The sequence below is a fragment of the Paroedura picta genome, chromosome 1 (genome assembly GCF_049243985.1).
Source record: "Paroedura picta isolate Pp20150507F chromosome 1, Ppicta_v3.0, whole genome shotgun sequence".
Taxonomy (NCBI): domain Eukaryota; kingdom Metazoa; phylum Chordata; class Lepidosauria; order Squamata; family Gekkonidae; genus Paroedura; species Paroedura picta.
Window position 1 is genome coordinate 59434868 of NC_135369.1, and position 17761 is coordinate 59452628.

The window sequence follows — 17761 nt, forward strand, 5'->3', positions numbered from 1 at the left end:
CAGCAGGACAATGTTGTCGCTCTTGAAACTTTTTCAGAATATCAGCTATATCATTAGGACTCTGTAGTTTAGTGACCTGACAGGCACTTTATGTTTCTTTTCCAAAGAAAATAAGGGTCAAGAAAGGATCATGTGTATAGTTGAAAAAAATAGTAGCCAAAAAAGGAATATGGAACAATAAATTGAGGAAAACTCATCTAGGGATTCAGCCTCAGGTAGCTGGAAGAAATGCCAGGTTAGAACTGGGAAGAAGAAAGAGGGAAAGAACCATGGTTTAAATTGATTTTATGCTATCTTGCAGCAGTTAAAAATCATTCCTCTTTAAGTCAGAAGAGAAAATTAAGTGATTTTCAGCATACAAATCAATGCCTGTCTTTTTTGTCATTAAACTACTGACAAAGTGTTGAACAATGTTAATCGATCACAAAAACCTTTTAATGTATACTTGGAGCAGTGCAAGAAGGTATAATGCTTTATTAGAACAACTCGTAATGAGGGAATGATGAGAAACCTTTTAAATGTTCGTGTTCTCTGATTCACTACAGGATGGGTGAATGTGGAAGAGGAAAACAGTTCAATCTGTTTCCAAAAGAAAGTCAAAAGTGGATTGGCAAACACTTATTTTCTCCACAAAAGCCATTGCATTTGTTCATATGAATGTAGCCCCCATCATGCATTTATTTACAAAACGTATATCCTTTTTGTTCTCACAAGGGCCTCATATGGGCCATTAACAATTCATATACCTAATAAAATCAGATTTTAAAACCATTAAAATGAACCTCTCAACACCTTTAAAACAAATTTAAAACAGAATTAAGATACATTCAAAACATAAAAACAGCAATTAAAACATTGTTAAGGAAGGAGGGATCACTGAAGGAATGACAAATGAAACAAATATGTCTTCATCTTTGGACGGCAGATAGCAACAAAATGGAAGAGGCAAATATCCCTAGGGAGGGAGATCCAGAGCTCAGATCCTGTACTGTCATTGTAATATCAGGGCAACACTCTTTGGGCTTCCCAAAACTCTCCTGTGCACCTCCAGTTCTGAGCATTGTATTTCCTCTACTCACTAGCATCTTTGTAGGCATGGAGAAGACAAGAAGCCAGAAATGTTAGCTTAGTCCCTTACACACAGTCATCATCACTGCCATTAGCTTTAGACGGCTGCCATGTTGGCCTGCAGTAGAACAGCTAGATCCAAATGTGGAGACCCAAAAGATTTTTGGGATATTAGCTTTCAGGAGTCAAAGCTCCCTTTATGGTATCTGACTAAGGGAGTTTTTGATGGCATCCCAGAACAACATGGACACATAAATCTTGAAGAGTATGGATTCTAACTTAAACCCATTCCTTGCTGTTGTCAATTTTGTCTGAATCTAAGAAGGTTATCTTCTCGATGTTGGTTCAGTCTCTCACCGCCCGGGAGGAAGGGCGCCCAAAATAATAGAAAATTGGCCTTTAGCTGTGAGGCATTTGCGAGCTATTTTGCGGATAAAGTCTTGTCGCTCCGCCTCGACCTTCCTGCTACGGTTAATACTGTAAATGAACTGGAGGCCTGTTGGCCGCCTATGGAGGTGACCTTTGATGGCTTCAGGTGGCTCTCAGTTCCCGAAGTGGACAGGTTGCTGGGGAGGATGAGGGCAACCACTTGCCCCCTTGATCCCTGTCCGTCTTGGCTCCATAAGGGGGGTGGTAGACATATAGGTGACCAACTCAGGGACAATATCAACTGCTCCCTTCAAACGGGGAAGTTCTCTGAGATGCTGAGGGAGGCGATGGTATGTCTTCTCCTCAAGAAACCATCTCTGGACCCACATGACCCTGCAAGCTACCGACTAGTTGCACATTTAGTGTTTCTGGGAAAGATAGTACAAAGGGCTGTGGCAGACCAGCTCCTAGCGTTCCTGGAAGATACTTCAGTGCTCAGTCTGGCTTTTGTCCTGGCCATGGGGTTGAGACGGTGTTGGTCAATTTGCTGGATGACCTCCATCACAAGCTTGATCGAGGTGGTTCTGCTGTGCTAGTTCTTTTAGATCTGTTGGCCACATTTGATGTGGTCAATCATGAGCTGCTGGCGAACCGCCTCGCCGGTACGGGGATACGGGGTACAGCCTTGCGCTGGATATGCTCCTTCCTCCAAAACTGAATACAGATGGTGGCAGTGGGGGAAGAGTTATCGGGCCCTTATCGGCTCCCTTGTGGGATCCCTCAGGGCTTGGTGCTCTCCCCCACATTATTCAACATCTTCATGCGCCCTCTGGTTCAGCTGGTGCGGAGTTATGGACTAGGTTGTCATCAGTACGCTGATGACACCCAGCTCTTTCTCCTCATGGATGGCAACCCGGACTCTTCCCCGGAACCATTTGCCAGATAATATTTGGTCTCACCTGAGATGATGGGAAACCAGGTATACTTCTTTTGTCTTCACCTGAAAGAAAACGTTGTACATGGGTTTCTGATTCCATCAATCCATTGTAATTAGGCTTACCAGATGGCCCACTATTTCCCATGTCTGGTTCCAGGTCCCCACTATCACTGTTCATCCTAGTGAGAGAAAAAGGAGTGGGGAATGATGGTGTTGTAGTAATTCCCCAGATATCCATGGTATTTACCATAGAAGTCAAGGAACTCTTAGAGCATTGCGACATCAGTTCTGCAACCAGAAGGGTTGTTGTAACACTGCACAATGTTGCTCTGCTCCCCATTTTTGGAATGGCGAGTCCGGCTAGAAACCCTAATTGCAATGCAATGGTGCACTGGTGACAAATATGATGTTTCAAATATGATATGTTGGACTTGCAAAAGCTTTCATTTTACTAGCTATGGATACATACGTACCCAGTCCCTTCAGTTTCAGAGATATAAGGGAGAGTCTGGTCTTGGCAACAAGATTACTGATTTAGAAAAACACTGAAATGTCATGATGGTGCAGAGGAAGATTGACTACTGTTGGAGTGGAAAAGTATGGAGAAATCTGCCACATGGAAGTATTTTTACTGCTGCACTATTTTGGAATTTGCATTTTGCCACACTGGATGGGGGACCCAATTTGGGTGGAATGGTGGCATGGAAGAGTTTTAAACAAATAAAATAAATACTGTTTATCCAATTGGAAGAACAGCAAGGCGTCAAGGGGGAAAGTGCTAGATGCCCCATTCACATGTTCCTTTGTTGCTTTAAATGGAACTGAATGTGCTTCAAAGACTTGGATCTGAAACTGAAAATCAAATGCAGTAATGTATGTAGGCAAATCAATTGGTATGATTGATTTTAAAGGTTTTAATTTTAATATCTTAATTTAAAGTTAATTTATAGATTAACTGTACTGAATAACTATGAATATGATCCCGAGCCAGCCTGATGGGAGGGGTGGGGTACAAATCCCAATATCCTTATCCATTGTTCCTCTTAATATTTGTGAAACAGCATGGGAGGTGGAGAGTATCCTGGCTGTCCGAGATGGAATAGGGCTAATCAGGGTGATTGGCCCTGCCCCTACAGCTCCCGCCCTCCGTCCCTGGAAGCTAGCCACTTTGCTCTCAGACACCCCTAGAGCCAGCAACAGGTAAGGCGAAGGGGCCCTGGGCGAAGGGTGGTAGTGGAGGAGGCAAGCCCTCAAGGCCCCTAACAAGCTCCTCCTGGCCTGTTGATGACCTCCCACCTGGCCTGCTGATGATCTCCTCCAGGCCTGCTAATAACCTACTACCACCACCACCACCCCCACGGCCTGCTAACGACCTCCCACCCAGCCTGCTCACTGCCTACTGAGGAGCTCTGTCCCCTGCCTGCTGAGGAGCTCTGTCCCCGGCCTGCTAACGAGCTCGCCAGCCCCCATCTGACTGCAAGCTACTCAAGCCACCTTGAGCCACGTGGTGGGGGCAGGGTGAGGCCCTTTTAAAGCCCGTTCTTAGAAATGGGTTTTGCAGCTAGTGAATAAATAAATTAAAATTATGTGTAATTTGGCCCAGAGATGTTTGAGGGACTAACTTCCAAGTAATTGCTGAGATTTATTTCTGATTAAGAAGGCTTAGGATCCAAATTATTTTTTTTCCTGATGGAGATTCTGGAATGCATTTGCTTCTCTCTGTGATAAATCACTGAAAAAGAGATAAGGAGAAAGATACATCAGCATTGCCTGTCGTTATTGATTCTTCCTGTTCTTGTGGCTGTTCTATCCATCTCTGAAAGTACACGTTTTATTGACTGCAATGGGGATGTTCATTGCTGTGACTTTTCTACTGGTTACGTTCTCACCTCTTCACATTCTCCTTCCTTGCCTTATATTCTCCACTCAGCTTTTCATTTATTCAGAAAATTTATACTCCGTCTTTGCAGTCAATAGAGCACTCAAGATACCTTACAATAAATAAAAATAGGAACACTCATAATAATCATATTACAAACTTTAAGATCAGTAATCACAACAGAAAGCTGCACACTGAGCATAATTGAGCAATGAATCATTATAAATCAGAAAACGTGTGGGTGTGTTGTGTTTCCTTTCTCTGATGGGAGTGTGGTTAAGGTAATGAAAGTGAAACAGATATGGGCAGAGCTTAATGCGGTAGTGGGGGAAGTCCACCTTTCAATATAATCCATTCTGTTCCCTAGCTCTCCATCAAGACCATTTATTGTAGGAATGGGTTCTCAAGATCCATATGCAGTCCATTTGTAAAGCACTCAATGGATACAGGTTTCCCTAGGGAGATTACTGGAGAGACTCGCATCTGATCCCCAAGAGTTTTATGTGTCTATACAAACATACACAGAGCGAGCGAGAGAGAGAGCGCTATGTATGATGTAGCTGCTATAAATATTTTTGGAGGACCTTGTTTGTCAATCTTTTGACTGTGCATATGCCCCCTCATTCCCTATAGCCATATATCACAGCACTATCCACGGAGAATGTTTTAGGAACACTTTGGCTGGAATCCAACCAGCTGAGTCTGTGCATCTTGTTGTAACAAGCTCTGGCTTGACAGCTGTAAAATAGCAAAACAAAGCCACCTAGCAGAACATCCTGCATGACTTAGTGACAACACACAGGTAAAATAGCTGATACTTTACTAGAGGATCCAGACCAGTGATATAATGCCCACACTGGCTGCACGTCTGGCTGAGCCTCTCAAGAGCTCTTCAGACGCCATAGCTGAGCCAGATTTGCTGCCCGGGCCCAGTACTCTCCAGGCGCCACCTGGAGTTCTGGTCAGTGAAGATCATGTTGGGATAGAGGCCAATCCAGTGCCCCAGAGGACAAGCAACCTGGTCCCAGCCAGGCTGCTACCCAGCCCTACCTGCTAACTTATGTAAAAGCCTCTTTGTAGGTGCAATGTAGGCATGTGTGTCAACAAAAAAATCAAGACTGCTTTGGGTTTGGGAGAACCTGCCTCAGATTGGTATAAGCTCGGCCAAAGCAACTGCTTCGACCAAAGAGCTTTGGACATCTCCAAAGCCATTGAAGTTTTTCACCCCATTTCCTGCGCTCTGCTGGGCAGGTCGAAGCTGCATTGCCATGGCGGGCGGAGGATGGGAATATTAAAGACCTGCCTCCCCCTCCTCAAAGCCCGCCCTCTCCAGCTTCGGGTGAATGAGTTGACGTGGCTGCCTTCCTGGGCTGGTGCAGCTCCTGCCCCGGCTCAGCCTCACTCAGGCAGCAGGGAGATGGGCCTCGATGCGGCACACTTACCCTGCGGTGCTCAGGGGAGGTGGCAGGACCGGATGTGGCTGCTTGTCGCCCCTCTGGCTAGTGGGTGGAGACCCAGGAGGGCTTCCCTCCAGATGGGGGACCGGCCACAGTGAGGGAGGGAGTGGTGGTGGCAGCAGCAGCCCGGGCAGGGAGTGGGCCAGTATTGGGGCTCTTGCTCTCCTCAGACCTCGTGAGAGAGAAATGTTGTTCCAGGGCAGGCAGGCAGGCAAGGCGGCAGGCAGGGTCTGAAGTGCCAAAGCATGCTTCAGACAGCCAATTGGGCTCTGTCTCTCTGAAGAATTTTGCGCTTCGGACTGTATTCAGACATCTGTCTCCGAAGCAATCCCGCTTCGAAGATTTTTCAACTGGAGCGGTGCGAAGTGCACATGCCTAGTGCAATGCCTGCATTTCTCTGCCAGTCTTCCCAAATGTTTCCGTGCCCTGGTTCGCTAAGATGAAATTCTGCTCAGCTGTCTCTGGTTCCTGACTTTGGCTTGACTTTTGACTTCAGCTTTGACTTTGGCTTGGCTTGACTTCATCCATGGCTTGTTACTTGACTCTTGGCTTGTTACTTGACTCTGCTCCTGGCTCATGAATTTGGTCCAGCTTTTGACCCTGCTCCCAGTTACTCAGCTATGGTATGGAATTTGCACTCCCCCTGGCATAGGGCTCCAGCCTGGCTTTGACTTCACTCCCCGCCCTGCCCTCCTTGGTGAACTGGCTCCAGTGGCTTAGACCTTTCGACCTGGACTTTGACTTTGAACCAGCCCTCTGATTCAGTCTCAGCTTTCCGGACAAGGGTGTAATTAACCAATGCCCCAGTGTGCTACCCAGCAGGGTAGCACAAGTGGTGATTTCCAGGCTATGTGCTAGCAAAAGGAGGCAAATTATGCTTTGAAAATTGAAGCCAGCATGCTGGGCTCATCTGCTACCGTTTGCTCATTGAAGCCAGGATCTCTTTGGTCAACTGACAGATATAGGGGCAATTTCATGTCCAAAGGGAGAAAACAATTCCCAATTGTACGTTATGCTACAACTTATGGACTGAGTAGTATTGCAGAAATGTCAGTATTAATCATTCTAAAACTCACCTCTAATCTTGGATAACTGAGCAAAGTATAGGATTATCAAGAACCCTGTAGAAAAATGGCCTATCACTTGAATAAAGACTTCATGTGAAACAATGAGCAGTTGAAACTTTTGGCATTGATGCTTTGGTAGAGTGGGCCTGCTCAAGCCTGCAGGCCCTAGTCTACCCTGCCCACTCCAAGGAGAACCACTACCAGCGTTCAAAGCTATAAAGTATTTATTAAAATGAAAATGTTCATAAAACATACTTTTAGAACACCACCAGATTGAGCAAGGGTTTCAAAAGAATTGGGTAAAATGCAATTCCTCTGTCCCTCTATCTATAGATTTTAATCTATCGGAGACTCCTTAATTTAGGAATCTCTATAGAATTTCTAGTACCTTGAGGTTTTCTCCTGCTCTTTTAGGCAAGTGTGTAGTCAAAATGGTTGTCTACCTCAGAACTCAGTTACAAGTTCTGCCTGCTCTGCTAGACCCCACACCAAAAAGATCTCCTCCTTGCTGCATGGAGGTTTTACCACATCTGTTTCTCTACCACCTGATCCAGCCAGACTGTATCAAAGAGGCACTTCCTGAAGATTATTCCTGGAGGCTGTCTAGTTTAAACTCCTCCAAACCTCTGTTCCTTGCTTGGAGAAAAGTGTTTCTGACCTGCCTGGCTGACAATTTCATTTATCAAATGGTAGATGAACCCACAAGAGGTTCAGCCATACTGGACTTAATACTGACCAACAGGCAAGAGTTGGTGGATAAGGTGAAGGAGGTGGGGACCCTAGGGGGAAATGATCATGTCCTCATAGAATTCCTTTTGAGATGGGGAGCCAAGGAAGCTTGTAGCCAGACGCAGATGTTGGATTTTCGTAGGGCAAACTTGAATAAACGCAGAGACATGATGAGTGTCATACCATGGACGAGAATGCTGGAAGGGAAGGGAGCATGTGAAGGGTGGGCGCTACTCAAACAAGAGCTTTTGCATGCTCAATCAATGACTATCCCAGAAAGAAGAAAACACTGCAGGAGCTCTAAGAAGCCTATTTGGATGAACAGAGAACTTCAAGAGGAACAAAGAAAGAAAAGGAAAATGTTCAGGAAATGGAGGGAAGGACAGAGCTCTAAAGAAGAGTACCTACAGGTTACTAGGCACTGTAGATCAATCATCAGAAAGGCCAAAGCTGAGAGTGAGCTAAGATTGGCCAGGGAAACCCATTGTAACAAGAAAAGATTTTTCAGTTATGTGAGGAGCAAACGTAAAGTAAAGGAGGCAATAGGCCCGCTGTTGGGTGCGGATGGACAAACTCTAACGAAAGATGCAGAGAAAGCAGAAAGGCTTAGTGCCTATTTTACATCTGTTTCTTACCCACAGGTCAAAGGATTTAGGCAGATCTAGAGATGGCAGTAGCCAAAGGATAGTGTCTGGGTGGTAGGTTAACATGGATAGAGAGGTTGTCGAGAGGCATTTAGCTGCACTGGATGAGTTCAAATCCCCTGGGCCAGATGAAATGTACCCGAGAGTACTCAAAGAACTTTCCAGAGAACTTGCACAGCCCTTGTCCATCATCTTCGGGACCTCTTTAAGGACTGGAGATGTCCCGGAGGACTGGAAGAGAGCAAACGTTATTCCGATCTTCAAAAAAGGGAGGAAGGATGACCCGGGAAACTACAGACCAGTGAGTCTGACCTCTGTTGTGGGGAAGATAATGGAGCAGATATTAAAGGGAGCGATCTGCAAACATCTGGAGGACAATTTGGTGATCCAAGGAAGTCAGCATGGATTTGTCTCCAACAGGTTCTGCCAGACCAACCTGATTTCCTTTTTTGACCAAGTAACAGGTTTGCTGGATCGTGGCAATTCACAAGATGTCATAGTCCCATTGTATACGGCACTGGTCAGACCACACCTGGAGTACTGTGTGCAGTTCTGGAGGCTTCACTTCAAGAAGGACGTAGATAAAATTGAAAGGGTACAGAGGAGAGCGACGAAGATGATCTGGGGTCAAGGGACCAAGCCCTATGAAAATTAGGTTGAGGGACTTGGGAATGTTCAGCCTGGAGAAAAGGAGGCTGAGAGGGGACATGATAGCCCTCTTTAAGTATTTGAAAGGTTGTCACTTGGAGGAGGGCAGGATGCTGTTTCTGCTGGCTGCAGAGGAGAGGACACGCAGTAATGGGTTTAAACTTCAAGCACAACGATATAGGCTAGATATCAGGAAAAAAAATTTCACAGTCAGAGTAAATCAGCAGTGGAATAGGCTGCCTAAGGAGGTGGTGAACTGCCCCTCACTAGCAGTCTTCAAGCAAAGGTTGGATACACACTTTTCTTGCATGCTTTAGGATGCTTAGAGCTGATCCTGCGTTGAGCAGGGGGTTGGACTAGATGGCCTGTATGGCCCTTCCACCTCTATGATTCTGTGATTCTATGATTCTATGTGTGTGTGCATGGGGGGGGGGGCTTGACCATTCCTTTGTCTTTAGTTGGATCTATTAGCAAGAGATAGCTGGGGCAAGCCTGGAAAGCCATTGACCAACTTCCGCCTCCCTGTCTGTTGTCTGAACAGAGTTGGGGGAGGGGGACCCTCTTTAAATGCTTAAAAAGGGAAATAACATCAACATGCAAATAATATCCCATTAAGAGTCTGTTAAAGTGACAGAATTTTTTTTCTCTCCAGAAAATCTGACAAGCTTATCTGGTATTCCAAGGACCTTGGAGGAAGAATAGGATACCAATGGATACCACTGGGATACCATTACACCTGCCCTGTAAAATTGGAGCTATAAATTAGCTGGCTAGGAATTGTTTTTGTTTCACATATGATCAGTGAACCTGACTATAAAAGAGGAAATTCCCTTTGTTTAACAAAATGTGCATGCGGTTTTATGGACCCTTCTTAATCAGAGCTTCAACATGGCGCCATATCTTTTCTATTAGTAATCATCTGTATGTTGCAGTCCAAGCAAGAATCCTATTTTCTCCCATAAAAGGGACGAGTTTCTATTATTGCTGTGAGAGAATGTAAATAGGCTGCAACCAAGGGCACTACTGAGGTAGGACCAAAGATAGCCCTGATGTTTAAATAACAAGCATCATGGAAGTTACAGAAAATATTCAAAGGAATTCCCCATTGAAAACATATAGCTACTAAATTGCTCCATGCTATAGCCTGCTGATACAAGCAATGGAGCTTTAGAAACAGTCAAATAAGAGTTAAATCATTTCAAAACAATGGCACCCCAGAAAGCAGCATGAGTGTTGTTATGAGACAGCATGTGTTTTGCAAGCTCAGGAACCACTTGTATCTGCAGCAAACCAGAGAGGAATATCTTGTGGCAAATAAGGAACATAAATGTGTGCTTCTAATGACAATATAACATCCCAAAATAACCCTCTTTATTGTTAGGTTAACTCTCCTGTCCTCCCAGCCAAAACATATCAGACTCTTAACTATACCCAGATTGAGCATGTTATCTTATTGAGTGTGGCATTTCAATGAATTATGCACATGGTGTCTTTTATATATGTGACTTTGCTAGGGGATGATGCATTATTCATGAGCTTTTCTTCTAGCTGCATGTAAATACTGTTATAATTATGGTCTTGCGTGTTTGCCCTGTATATATCAAACACATGAGACATGTATTTTAAAAGCCATGAAGTTTAACTTGTACAGTTCAGATTTCTTTAAAAAGCTAGTCCACCTATTTTGTGCCTAGATATTTGGCTTGCAATATAACAAGGGAGGGGCTGTGGATCGATGGAAGAGCCTCTGCTGGGCATGAAGAGGGTGCCAAGTTCAACCCCCGCGTCTCTAGGTAGGAGGTGATTTAAAAGACCTCTGCCTGAGACCCTGGAGAGTCATTGGCAGTCTAAGTAGACAATACTGACCTTAATGGATGATTCAGTCTCAGGCAGTTTCCTATGTGTTCCTTTGTGATAGCGTAAGTTTTATAGGCATTTAGATTTATTTATTTTTAGACTTTTACCCCACCACTCACAACAAAAGTCATCATGTGGCAGCTTACAATATAGGTTCAAACACAATATATCCATAAAAATCCCATGAAAATATTGAAATAATAACAACAGTATAAAACAATATCAAATAACATCAAAAGATGGTGGTGTAATTTCCTACTACTCTCAACCCAACTCAGCTGTTCTAGCCTGAGGCCTTTGCAATGGCCCTAGCCAGCGTTTGCTGGCAGGGGTTCATGGGAATTATAGTCCATTGACATCTGGAGGACCACAGGTTGACTACCGCTGCCCTAGATGATAAAGAACTAGAGGGTCCAGATCTTAAGTGCTAAGCACCGAGTGCTTAGTGTAGGATGGGATGCACAGCTCATGACTCCAGTCCCACACTCCCGGTAACAGAAGGTCTTCACAAACATGACGGCATGCACCCCAATGAGCTTTACTTCTTCCCAAATGTCAGCTGCTTTCCTTGGAAGGGTCAGCCCCAAGAGATGGCCATCAGCTAATCCTGATCACCATTTGGGTCTGTGCTACCCTCTCTTGAAGTGTCAGAAGACAACAGATTTCCTTGGCAAATCGTCACTGTCTGCACTGCTGTGACAGATCAAGAGTTCTGGTAGTACTAAGTCAAAATATTAAAAATCAACAAAAAGAGAAAGACTTCGGAATTTGGAAGAATTGAACATAAGAGCATAAGAGAAGCCATCCCATTGAGGCCTATCCAAGCACCAAGAATACAGGGTATCAGTGCCCCAGACAGAGTGTTCCATCTAGAATAGCCACCATGGAACTCTCCTCTATACTCTATTCAATCTCCCCTTGAAGCTGCTTTAGACCTGCAGGCTCCAATCAGCTTAGAAAGTGCATACCTCTATTTTTATATTTAGAGTTTTATACTGCCCCTCTTAGACTAGCTATCTCAGGGCAATGGACAACAAATATTACATTAGTTACAATCAAACCATAAATATTCATATAGTTTTAAAAATTAGCAAAGTTAAAATACCCAATCTCAACATCTATGATGTAACGTTCTGGTCTGCTGGTAATACATACAGGAAAAACTGCTACACTTCTGAACACAAGCCGCAACACATCAGTGAAAGACGTGCATTCTCAAAATAGCAGTAGAAAGAATGTCCCTCCCTAGCTCTCGCCTCTGAGCTTCCGTAGACGCAATCGCCATTCCCCCCCCCCCTAAACCGGCGAAAGCAGCGAATAAGCGAAGCTTCTTTGGCTGAAGTCCCTCCACGAGCAATTCAGAAGTGCTTAACAGTAAAACAAAGCTCTCTTTTGCAATTGTCTTTAAAGTTTCTGAGCACAATACAGCCCCCTGTTTGACACTGTCCATAATTTCAGCCAGAAATTGCACCCATCGGGGGGGGGGGGATTTTTTTTTTTTACTTGAAGAGCATGTAAACAATTAAGCTCCAGCTCCTACGCCAGCAAAAAAGGTCTTTCTGAGACATTGAATGAACAAATATCCGTTGCTACTGGTGTTTTTGGATTTTTAAAAAACAGTTTTTAGAGGGAAAGGGCCTTTTTGGGAGCACGAACACAACAGTTCATTGGCTGTTCTGTTTGATTGATGGCCAGGGGCGGGAAGAAGCATGGAAAAATATTGCCTCCTTTGTTGCAATTTCAGCAAGATCGGAAACCTGTGGGGAATGAATAGACCGCTACTGCAATATTCCGCTAGAATTGAAGGTGTGCGGAATGACGAAATTCCACTATTAAATATAGTGTTTCTGCATGCTCCAAACATTTAGCAACATTGGTTGTTGTGTGGAATGGCCCTGAGATTAGGTAGTATTTCAGATATAGGACATGCTTACTATGTAGAGATGGAGGTTTGTTGTATTGTTTTTTACATTCGTAGCCTTCCTCCAAAGCCTTCCCTTTGTTCCATTTATTGCTTTGCTGTTGATGTTTCTGTTTTTCCGCCTCCTCAGACTTTAACCTTTTTGAAAAAAATCTGCATTTCTTGCTTGTTCTTCTCATATTTATGTTTTAGCTTGTCAAGCTCTCTTTTCATGGATTATTAAAATCCATTCTTTCATTTTTGTTGATTTTATTCAAACTGGTTAGTTTCCTTGTTCTGTCTCATTTGGATTATTGTAATATCCTTTATTTGATCTTATTGATTCCCACCTTAAGCCTCTTTTTCAGCCTTTCCATTGGGTACCCATTTTACCCTTTTCACACACAAACATGAGTATGTTTTTTCACTGTCACTTTCTTTCACTAGCTGCATTTACCAGTGTAAGGATGTTACGTACTTTGAAATGTATCCATTTGGAATATCTGCTTATTTCTCATCTTTGATCCCTGTATTTTCTCACTCTTTTTGTCTTTTCTCTTCCTCATTATACTTCGTTGTTTTTCTTTTGTTTTATGTCTTTGTACATTTTCTCTTTGGGAGTTTTATTTATGGAATTGATTGCTAGCTGATATATTGCCAGTGGATTCTCTTTTCTTGTTAAAATACACACACACAGACTCATTATTTAAGCTAACCAAGTGTGTTATGATGACAACATCAGCATTCTTATTCTCTTCTTCCGGTATTTCATTCTTTTGTATTTTAGTTTTATTAAATTATATTAACCCGTAAGCCTGTTTGCCAAAGATCTCTTTTACGGCAGGTAATTTTTTTCATCCTTGATAACAACAATGCCATCAATAATAGGAATGTTAAGCAATAAAATAATAAAGATAGGGTATAACTGAGTGGCTCTTTAAATGTTTGAAAGGCTGTCACTTAGAGGAAGGCAGGGAACTGTTCCTGTTGGTAGCAGAGGATAGCACTTGCAATAATGGATTTAAATTATGGGTGGAAAGGTAGCAGCTGGATATTAGGATTTTTTTCAGTCAGAATAGTTCAGCAGTGGAATCAGCTGCCTAAGGAGCTCCCCCTCACTGGCAGTCCTTAAGCAGTGGCTGGACTTATCATGGATGCTTTAGGCTGATCCTGCATTGAGTAGGGGGTTGGATTAGATGGCCTGTATGGCCCCTTCAATCTCTGTGATTCTATAAACATTTACATTTATTTATTATATAAATAATTATATTAATTATATGACATGTTAAATGATGTAGAAATTACACAATAAGATCCTACAGCAATGGACAGTATGTCTTATAGCCCACCATTCCTATTGATTTACCATATCAAATGTTTGTTAAGAGGTGAATTGAGAGCCATTTCCCTTCAGCCCTGGGATGCAAAGAGTACCAGCCACAAACCACCTAACATTGATGGCTAGTGGAGAAGAATCAGGTAGCTGCCACTTTTTTCCACCTTTTGTTCTACCTGCTTCCCTATCCTGCACCTCCTTATGGGATGGGGTGAGATCACACTTTAGCATGAATGATGGGAATGGTGGCAGAAAACACAAACATGAGAATTGGATGACTCATGAATGGAGGCTATGATCTGCTGGGGTTTTTTAAAATCTATTTCAGTGAATTGAGATTTTTGTTGTATTAAATGGATAAACCATCTAGTCCAATTTGTCAGGAGAACAGCTATGAATAGTTTAAATAAATATACAAATTGAATTTTGGTTTAGCTTAAAACAACTGCTGCTATGTTGAAATGAACCTTTGCAGCTGCATTCTAATCTTGGGTTTATGTGAACACTTTTTAACAGTTGAAGCAACCAGAACTGAATTGTGCAAGAAACCTGAGTCCAATTGAGTGTGAAAAATATTTCCTAAACCAGAATGTATCTGATGTACTAGTACCAAATTTCAACCTTTACTGTCCTGAAAAATGGAAGTTTATTTCAGAAATCCCCAGATCTTCAAATCCATAATTTCCAATATTCAGTAAACTGGATCTTAATGAAATTAAGTTAATTTTTCCGGGACACTGGAGAAATTAAATTCTAGTGAGTGTCTATCACAGGGTATGTGGAACACATACATGGCCCCTTCCCTCTCTGACACTCTCCCCCCCCATTCCCCCTCTTTACCTGTCGCAGCAAGAGTTTTGTGGCCCTCTGCTTGCTGCTGTGGTGTTTCCCTGCTTCCCCAGCCTGCCCCGCTCTGTAGAGGGTGAGACTGGCCCGGAAAGCCAGGCTCTGCAGCGGCATAGCTTCCCCGGTCTGCCCTGCTCTGCACAGCGTGGGACCAGCCTGGGAAGCCAAGCACCATGGCAGCAGAGCTTCCCTGGCCTGGCCTAGCCTGCTCTGCTCAGCGGCCCCAGCTTGCTTCGTGGGTGGCGCCTCGCCCTGCAGCGCCTGCATGGATTACACAGCAGCCCCGGCTTGCTTCACAAACAGCACCTAACCCCACAGTGGCTGCATGGGTTGTGCAGCAGCCTTGGCTGGTTTCAGGGTCGGTGCCTTGCCCCGCAGTGGCCCCAGCCAGTTTTAGAGGCCCCACCTCCACCGGTTTCACTGCCAGCGCCTCAGCCTCCTGTGCTGGCAGCCTCCCCACATCTTCTGGTGCACTTCCAAGGGGCGCGCCAGAAGATGTATTCCACATCAATAAAAACCCACCTTGCCCATAGGGTATTGGTCTGAATTAATTTTTTTGTCCATTGTGTGTAGGGTTTAAGTGGGCATGTATCAGTGTTTGAGTCCTCTTTTTACAGGTTTACTCTGTGATACCGACATAAATAATAGAAAATGACCAGTTGGTTTTCTGAAGGACAACCAGAAAGCATTAAAACGAAGAGAATTGATTGCTCTTAAGATGATCCTTAGGGGCCATATCGCAAGGCACAATGTAAGACAAAAATCAAGAAGGATTACACAGACACACAAAACAAACCAGATTTCATGAATTATTTCTCCCCAAGCAGGCTTTGCCTCATATGGTTACTGCATGACAAGCAAAAACTCGAGACATGTGAGTAGCCAACAAAATAAGCACCCTGCCCCATAAGCAAAATATGAAAACTGCGAATACAGAAACTTGGTACCCACCCACCCAGAGTTAACCACATCATCCTAATAACACTTTCCTGGGAACATGCCCCGTTGTGTACGGTTCTGAGTAAAGGTAAAGGTATCCCCTGTGCAAGCACCGGATCACGTCTGACCCTTGGGGTGACGTCCTCTAGTGTTTTCATGGCAGACTCAATACAGGGTAGTTTGCCAGTGCCTTCCCCAGTCATTACCGTTTACCCCCCAGCAAGCTGGGTACTCATTTTACCAACCTCGGAAGGATGGAAGGCTGAGTCAACCTTGAGCTGGCTGCTGGGATCGAACTCCCAGCCTCATGGGCAGAGCTTTCAGGCTGCATGTCTGCTGCCTTACCACTCTGCGCCACAAGAGGATCGTATGGTTCTGGGTAGACCTGATTAAAGTTGCTGTCTAAGACAACTGGATGTGATGGCCAGAATCCAATTGATCAAAGTACGTTTCCATACCTATTTGATCTAACTGCCCTGCACTTCCTGCATCTCTGTGCAGCATGTGAAACTATTCTGGGGTCTCCAGAGAAGTTGGGAGTGGGGGGGGGGGTAGGGGAAGAGGATACTGAAGTGACTGCATGAAGAGCTTTTCAACTTGCTGCAATTCCACATTATGTCTTTAATAAAGATTTCATACACTTGATGGTATTTGATAAGTTTCTCTTCACAACTTGAGCAACATGCTGTACATTGAACAGTGCCAAAAATTAACCTTGACTAATTTGTGTTATATCACTGAAATACTGCAGGATCCTTGACCTTTTCAAAGCAAGTCTGGAGAATTTTACTAGGATAGTCTTTAGGAAAATGTTTCAAAGAATTGGCACATAGACTGCAAAATGAAAATGTTAGCTTTTGAATTATCCATTTATTTTCTCAAAGAAGATTCCAAAAGAGGCTTTACTGGCCAGTTACGTTTTTTTATTTTCAGCAGTGTGCAAAAACTTTCTAATAGAATTTGGATATGTATGGAGAGGTCTTATCGATAAATAATCTGATTTTTTTCTGGACAAGAATTTTGTATTGTTAAAACACCCATTCTTGACAGCCTTGCAGTCCTTCTCCCTGTGCTATCTTCTAATTTTGCCAAGGGCTTTCTCCAATTCACTGCTCTATCAGGACAGAGGTTTTAAGGGTCCTTCAAGCTAATAGGTAAGAACAGCTGGGTAGAATATCCCAGTAATGGAATGGTGTGATCAAGATATTTAGATATGCAAAGAGGAGAAGAGCGCTAAGCTATTAAAAAGAATAAGATAGTTTTAGTATTAGGAGAAACGATGTTGTGTAGAAAGAGACAGTCCTGCAGTATAGAAAGTCTCTCTCTATAGAGAGTCCCACGGTTAGTCGGTGACTTCTGTCTGTTCAAGAAGAAGTCTCCAATAAGCAAATCAGGACACCGGAGAAAAGTATTTGAAGAATACCAGGAAGTTCCTGATCTAAATATGCTGACTATACATCTCCTCTGATGCCCCTATAAGATATTCTTCATATCCTCTTGAATCATGCACATTACAGAACTTGCATGTTCCAGCACAAGAGAGACCAGCCTCCTTGTGCAACCTCCTGTGTAAGCCCAGAGCCTGCCATTGCTCTGGAATCTGAGGAGTAGGTCACTTCCTGGGGAAATGGCTTAGGGTAGTTCTCAGTGCCTGCTTGTCTTCCTCTTCTTTGTAACTCTATCAAGCTATGCTATATCCTACAAAAAACTATTATCCTAAAATGGCTATGTTGCTAAGTGCCCATCAATTCTGTATGGTACTCATGCCATGCCATTGCATTAAGTAGAAAAGGTCCTGAAACTTTCTTCATTGAATTAAGTGCATGCTAAATGATACAGTGCCATTCTGAGTTTTTTCAAGGATAATATTGTCAAATGACATGCCAGAGTTTTTTTGTCTATATCCATAGCAGCTTTATTTCATGTTAACTATTAGCATATTCCCATAATTTCCAATAAGGCCAAATGCTGGCTTTGTAATCACAGGAACAATCCTTTATCTGGTATTCTGAAATGTAACTGTTCAGTAGTGCTTTTGGATGGCTACCATCTGAAGTTTGGGTTCAACAGATGAGCTAGACAAGA

The 17761-nt window shown here is 43.5% G+C and overlaps 1 protein-coding gene across 1 annotated transcript in view; it reads right to left on the reverse strand.

The window, feature by feature from the left end:
- Positions 1 to 918: 918 nt before the first annotated feature.
- The window catches only part of LOC143838522 (uncharacterized), a 31602-nt gene continuing 14759 nt past the window's right edge, over positions 919 to 17761 (reverse strand). Inside the window, exon 3 of the mRNA XM_077339921.1 lies at positions 919 to 2437. Coding sequence (XP_077196036.1) covers positions 2393 to 2437 — 45 coding nt within the window. The 3' untranslated portion in view covers positions 919 to 2392. The remainder of the gene's footprint in view (positions 2438 to 17761) is intronic.